Here is a 7,648-nt window from a genome sequence, read left to right as displayed (position 1 = left end):
GATTTGCAGCAAGCAGGCTAGAGACCCAGGAGAGCTGATGGTGTAGTTCTGGTCTGAAGGCCAGGCCAGCAGGCTTGAGACCCAGGATGAGCCAGTGTTTTAGTTTGAGTCCAAAGGCAGGAAAAGGTTGTCCTAGTTCAAAGGCAAGCAGGAGGAATTCTTTCTTACTTCGGGAAAGCACAGCCTATTCAGGCTTTCAGGGGAGTGGGTGAGGCCCACCCACACCAGGGAGGGCAATCTGCTTTACTCATTCTATAAACTCAAATGTTAATCTCATCCAGAAACAGTCACATCCAGAAAAATGACCCCAAGGCCCAGACAAGTTGACACATAAAATTAACCATCACAATATCCCTACCCCTACCTCACTAAATAAGGTACCATCTTAGCTCTTTAAAGATCCAATTTAATTTAGACTTTAGTATTAAAGTTATGTTTTTTTGGTTCCTATATTTTAAGAGTTCTGTAAATGCCTCTCTGAAAAGTAGAAGGTGTTTCAAAATGTAGGTCCAACCTCCAAACGATACCACATTCTCTCATCAGCCAGGTCCGTTTGAAAAAGCACGAACAAAGTTAGAGTAGTTAATCTTGTCTTCTCCGTGAGAGCACACCCTGATCAACTGCAGGAGAGAGCAGAGAGCAAGTGAGGCAGAGCTGCGGGGTACGCTTGTTAATAACAATCCTCAGCCTTTGTAAACCAGGTCAGAGTTTGTATCAGAGGATTCCAAAATGGTCCTGCGAACCTGCCAGGTAGCTCAGATGTTATGCCCATCTTAAACTTTATGAAATTGAAGCTCAGATGGAATAAAAGGCCTGCCTGGGATTTCAGGACTAACATTTGTAAGCACATTGCCATTTCCAAAGCACTTTTAATTATTTTTATATTCAAATACGAGCTTTGTCCACCCAGCCTGCACAGAGTAAAACTCTTAAAATAGCAAGCTGCTATTATCATCGCCTAACAAAAGAATCCAGTTACATCACTGCTCAAACCAGGTCCCCTGAAATGCAGCTGTGGGTGATGGTAGACTTCTAGATTTGCTGTGGTCACCTTTACAAAATGTGCAAACCCATGCCGCCCACACCTCCCCCCCCCCCCCTTCCCACTGACTGCAGTTCCTCTCTTCGCTAGGTCATGGATGGCACACATGACTTAAAAGCTGGGCACACTATCACTCTGAGATTTGGGAAGCCAAAGGGGCATTTGCCCAGGTGAACACCTTCTCTCCTGTCTCCTGTACTCCCTAATGTCCTGATTTATGAAAAATCCTCATCTCTGATCTAGCCCCTCCAGCACCATACAGACAGCCTTCCCTAAGTGAGTCTTCAGTTCTGAACATCACTTTTTGCTAAAAAATCTTTAAGAAGGTCTACAGCACTTCAGTGTTTTTCATCAGTGAGAAGTCTCCATGAAAAGTCACAGTCCTTGGCAATTGTGGGAGAAACTTTGTTCTGAGTTCCAGGGAGACCCAAGCTTCCTGGGAATTTATAATGAAAAAAGGCACAAAACACCTTCTTTTACTCACTTATGAAAATTCTAGAAGGAGACTGGCCATGTCCTTCCTCCACTTGCATCTGGCCATGCGTGACCCCTTACCAATAGACGTCACTGCCCCTGGCAGTGATCATGCCCTCTTCCATGATGGCTAGACTGCTGGGCTAATGTAAGCATCGCCATGAAGGGTGTCACAGGCTGCCCACCATTCTGCTCAACCCAGTTACCTTTGAGTCTCCCCTCGGGGCTGCCTCTCTAGGATCACCTCTGTGGAGTCTCCTTCAGCCCAGAAATGACTCATCAGCCACCCTGTGCTGTCTAGCCCCTATCCACTTAAACAGAGTCCCTGCTGCAGCCATTAGGAAAGAACATCAATGCAAAAATCCAGGGGAAACACCATAACCAGAACTGAATAGGAGATCTGATTTGAACACCTTTAAGTTTCCCATTAAAACAAAATATGCATGCAATTGCCTTTGGGAGAGAATGAACGGTGTTCAGCCTCTGCAGTCACCCAGAAGAGCAATTCATACTGACCTCCTTAATCAAAGAATCATCAACTGGGAGGTGGAGAGAGTCACAGATTTTAAAGAACATTTCTTTGTCCACATATCCTGAAGCTTCCTTGTCATAAATTTGAAATGTTTCACGAATGTTGTCTTTGCATGGATGATGTTTCAGTTGCTTCTGAATTGTGTCTATTAATGCTTCCAGTTCTTGCTCACCCGGATCCTCTTTAGTTTGCTTGCTGTAGACAAAGGAAGGAAATGCCTGGCATCTTATTTATACTTGACCGGTCTCATCTCAGTGACCAAAGTTCTCATTTGGCGAAGTGGGGGAAGCTTCTAATGGCAAGCGGCTTGGACACTTAGCTGGCCAATAACGGAATGCTTGCCTGCAGGGGCTGGCTGATGACTGACCCCCACAGGAAGGCCTGATTAGGGGGTTTCTGAACTGAAGCCCAGCCTCCCTGGCTGCCACCTGTTAAATCACTGCACCACAAAGAGCCAAATCTCCCACTGTGGCAGCCTCCCCAAGCTCGGTGTTTGCGCGAATCATCTGCTGCTGCTTAATGCTGATGCAGGTCTACATGGTCTGTTATCTCATCTAAAACTAAGGGAATTTAAAAAAAATTACACACAGTCAGCAATCTGTTGTACTTTTAACATTCCCTCTCCAGTTCATTCTGAATTTTGTGACATGTAGTGGATTGAGAAGTTTAGGCTTAGCATTTACTGAAATGAGAGATGAGTAACACAGAGCATTAGAAAGAAGGCGGTCTATCCTTTCAAACCACAACCAGGATAAGCAGAAGCCCAATTCATTTCCTTTGAACACAAAGGTACCATTACACAAATAAAGACTTTTAGAGCTGGAAAAGACATTTCATCTTTATAAAGGCATTTTGGGATAAAATGAGACCGCAATAAACTCAGAAACCCTTTCTCAATGATGAAAAAACAGACTTGAAGACCCAGATGTCATGTCAGAGGCAGGACCAGAACAGACATCTCACTCGGGTTCTGACATATTCTTTCAAGGATGCCCACCACCTCTCACCTACCCTCCCCCTCCACACCATCACAGTACCAGTCTACCATGGCTTTCCTGTTCCTATTTCCTTCTGCATAGGATAGTCAAAAGGTTCACTGTTCCAAATGGCCTCTGTTAACTTCATTCCCTTTTGAACCACTGGCGACCCTTGCTGGGGAAGGCATAAAGTGCTACAGCCTTTCAGGGACAATTTAGAAAACATGAAGCAAAAGCCCAGCAAAGAATTTCAAATAATTTATCCTAAGGAAATAATCATGAGTTGTATACAAGGATACATCTAATAAAGCAGTTTTGAGACAGCCTAAATGTCTAAAAAGATTGTTCAAAAATCAGGAATTGGTTAAACAATATCCCCCAAACAATCAGGCAATATAAAACTCATGTGGCATGGACAATGTTGCAGAAAGAATAGACAGATGGGTGAGAAAATCAATGTGTAAAAGTGTATACAGAAGGCTACATTTTGCATCAAAGTTGTGAGGGGAATAAGAACATACAATTAAATCCGCTTACATTGTGCAAAGAAACTCTGGGAAGAGATTTTAAAACCAATGAAGTAGGTAGTTAGCTATGGAGAATGGAGGGTAACAAGCAGGTGGATGGAAGATGGGGCAGGAATAAAACTTTTCATTTGTCCTTCAAATATATATATTATATATAACATATAACTCATGTCAATTAGATATTACATTATATATAACTCATTATATCATATGATATATAACTCATGTGAATATAATACCTACTCTAAAAATTATCAATGCTCCATAAAATATTTCGTATCAGAAATGTTCATGATATGCAAAAAGCTAATTAAATATTACAGGATTACTCCACTTTATATGCATATTAAAGCAATATTGGAAGTAATCATCTCTGGGTTATGGGATTTTAAGGAATATTTTTATTTCTATTTCCTAAATTTTTACTCCGTGAATGTTATTTATTATGGGCATGTGTTACCTTTATAGTAAGACAAAAACAATATAAATTGCAATGATGAAAATCTCTAGTATCTAAATGCTGTCTGGCATTATTGAAGCAGAATATATTTACCTGGTGGGTACACCTCCAGTCATATATACTAAATTATGAATGATTGCCTGGGCACTATTTTAGTGGCAGAAAGCAGTGAAACCTCAATCTTCCATATCTTCCCAGGAGTTAGAGCCATAGAGCATATATATTTGAAATGTGATCATCCATTCATTTTGGGAAAGAGAAGATAACCCTCCCTTCCCTGAAGGGGCCAGATGTTTAATACTGCTTCATACAATAGGGAAAATGTCGATGGCATCTGCTGCCTTTGAGTATGCTGGAGTAAATTCAAACAGAGCTTGCCACAGGTGGTGCTGTTTACGACAGAGCTAGTGAGAGTTCTAGCCCCTACATTATTGAGGGGCCCAAAACAGGGCCCCTTCTCTAGGACAGCTGCAACATTGTTCCACATGTTAACAAGGGAACACAGGGGCCAAATGGTCATCCTTAATGGGGACCGCCGACTGAGAGAGGTGGCTGGGTTCCCAGCACACGAGGTGCAAACTCTGTGCCAACCCCTCCGATGCCCTTCTTTTTCTTTCCACAAAAGCAAACATGAGTTTTATGGGGCGATTAATCTCCCATAGGTAAAAAAAAGACGTCATGGTTTTCATTCCACTCTTAGACTATTTTCCTAGGGGCAACCTGGCAAAGCCCTCTACTTAGCAAGAAAGAAATAAATGGAATTCACATATTTTCTTCAACAGCAAAGAGACTGCAGTTTTGTTCTTTCTTATATTTGGGGGCAGGGTGGAGAGCAGTGGGCAACTCTATGATTTGTCAGAACTTTAAAGTGTGGCCATTTTGACTGCAAAGGTTCAGCGTCAACCCCTTAGCCTGACTTTAGCTCTTGATCCATGATCGAATGTCTCCCCTCGGCCCCAGTGGTAAACTCACTTCCAGGGCAGGCAGCCCCTTGCCTAGAGACCTTAGAGTGGTCAGGGAGCTGAGTAACAACCTCCTCGATTTTTTGGTGCTTTTCTCTGGTGAGAGAGAAGAAATTGTAGTAAGAGCATGAGCTCTAGAATCTGACTGGTTCAATAGCTGTTTTACCACTTAAAGCCTGCATGATCTTAAGTAGATTACCTAACTGCTCTATGCCTCAATTTCATTATCTGTCATAGGGGAGTTTGAAAGGAAGCCACCTCATAAAGATTGCTTTGAGAATTAAATGAACTATTACATATAAAGCACTTAGTACCTGACATAGCAAGTGCACACAAATGTCAGCTTTGAACAAAGTTCTTTTCACAGTCCTAGTAGAAATAGTCACTCATCTAACAACTATTTATTGAACATGTTTGGCTGAGTACGACAAGGAACCAGTTTCTAGTAAGGATCCCTGCTCTCCAGAAGGGAATTAAGACATGGACTTTAAAGTCGCTCACAGGGGCGCCTGGGTGGCTCAGTAGTTTGGGCATCTGACTTCGGCTCAGGTCATGATCTCACGGTCCGTGGATTCGAGACCTGCACCGGGCTCTGGGCTGACAGCTCAGAGCCTGGAGCCTGTTTCGGATTCTGTGTCTCCCTCTCTCTCTGACCCTCCCTTGCTCATGCTCTGTCTCTCTCTGTCTCAAAAAAATAAATAAAATGTAAAAAAAATAAATGAATAAAGTCGCTCACAGAAGGGAGAAAATGACCATTAGGGGTCATGTAGGGGAGGTACAAAGCCTGAGAGGATCACCAAGGGCTGAACTGGGAGATGGTCTTGAAGGATGTGAGGGCTTGGACCTGCTGAACGAAATAAAGGAACTTCAGACAATGGGAAGAGCCTGAGAAAAGGCATGAAGAAAGGAATGCCAGAGGTTGGTATAATAAACCTGTTTGTCTGGAGTGCAGTGTGTGTGGAAAGGTAAGCTGGAACTCGAAGTTCAATGGTCATTTGGAGACACACTATGAAGGTTCTTGGTGGAACCTGGAAAGTTCAGACTAAGAACTTTAGAACTTTGTTTTTAAGTATATATATATATGTATACATGTATACATGTATATATGTGTGTGTGTATATATATATATATATATATATATGTATATATGTATATATAAACACACACACACACACATACACATACATACAATGGAGTATTACTCGGCAATCAGAAAGAATGAAATCTTGCCATTTGCAACTACGTGGGTGGAACCAGAGGGTATTATGCTAAGTGAAACTAGTCGGAGAAAGATAAATATCATCTGACTTCACTCATATGAGGACTTTAAGATAGAAAACAGATGAACATAAGGGAAGGGAAGCAAAAATAATATAAAAACAGGGAGGGGGGCCAAAACATAAGAGACTCTTAAATATGGAGAACAAACAGAGGGTTACTGGAGGGGTTATGGGAGTGAGGATGGGCTAAATGGGTAAGGGGCATTAAGGAATCTACTCCTGAAATCATTGTTGCACTATATGCTAACTAGGATGTAAATTAAAAAAATTAAATGAAAATTAAAGGAAAGAAAAATTAATACCAGTCCTTCTCAAACTCTCCAAAAAAAAAAAAAAAAAAAAATATATATATATATATATATATATATATATATATATATATATATATATATATGGAGAAGGAAACACTTCCAAACTTATTTTATGAGGCCATTATTACCCTGATACCAAAGCCAGTCAAAGTCCCTTAAAGAAAATTACACACCAATATCTTTGGTGAACATAGATGCAAAAATCTTCAACAAAACACTAGCAAACCAAATTAAACAGCACATTAAAAGGATCATACACCATGATCAAATGGTAATTATCCTTTTTATGCAATGATGGTGCAACATACACAAGTCAGTAAATGTGATATACCACATTAACAGAATGAAGAATAAAAATCACGCATACATGGTCAACTAATCTTTGACAAGGGTGCCAAGAATACACAATGGAGAAAGGACAGTCTCTTTAATAAATGGTGCTGGCAAAACTGAGTATCCACAGGCAAAAGAATGAAAATGGATCTCGATTTAAGATAACAAAAATTAATTCAAAATGGATTGAAGACTTAAACATAAGACCTGGAACTGTAAAACTCTTAGAAGTAAACAAAGGAAAGCTCTTTGACATTGGTTTTGGCAATGATTTTTTGGATAGGACACCAAAAGCACAGTCAACAAAAGTAAAAACAAATACAACTATTTCAAACTAAAAAGCTTTTGCACAGCAAAAGGAATAATCAACAAAATGACAAGGCAATCTATGAAATGGGAGAAAATATTTACAAGCTGTCTTAGTCTGCTCAGGGTACTATAACAAAATACCAGAGACTAGGTAGCTTATAAACAACCAAAATTTATTTCTCACAATTATGGAGGCTAAAAGCCCAAGATCATGGCACCACAGATTCCACATGGTGGCTAGGGAAGGCTCTCTCTTTGGTTCAGAGATAGTATCTTCTCATTGTGTCCTCATGGTATAAGGGGGCTAGCAAGTTCTCTGGGGCCTCTTTTATATAAGCACTAATCCCATCCATAGGACTCTCATGACCTAATCGCCTTCCAGAGGCCCTACCTCTTAATACCATCACATGAACTCTTAATATGGATCAAGATATCAACACA

The 7,648-nt window shown here is 40.8% G+C and overlaps 1 protein-coding gene across 1 annotated transcript in view; it reads right to left on the bottom strand.

Annotated features, from left to right (window-relative positions):
• Window positions 1-390: 390 nt before the first annotated feature.
• The window catches only part of EFHC1 (EF-hand domain containing 1), a 67,504-nt gene continuing 60,246 nt past the window's right edge, over window positions 391-7,648 (bottom strand). The window contains exons 10-11 of the mRNA XM_060615727.3: window positions 2,033-2,243; window positions 391-620 (exon numbers count right to left, since the gene is read on the bottom strand). Coding sequence (XP_060471710.3) covers window positions 540-620; window positions 2,033-2,243 — 292 coding nt within the window. The 3' untranslated portion in view covers window positions 391-539. The remainder of the gene's footprint in view (window positions 621-2,032; window positions 2,244-7,648) is intronic.

Source organism: Panthera onca, chromosome B2 (genome assembly GCF_046562875.1).
Source record: "Panthera onca isolate mPanOnc1 chromosome B2, mPanOnc1 haplotype 2, whole genome shotgun sequence".
Taxonomy (NCBI): Eukaryota; Metazoa; Chordata; class Mammalia; order Carnivora; family Felidae; genus Panthera; species Panthera onca.
The sequence above is the reverse complement of the archived record's forward strand: the minus strand, read 5'-3'. Positions and strand labels throughout refer to the sequence as shown.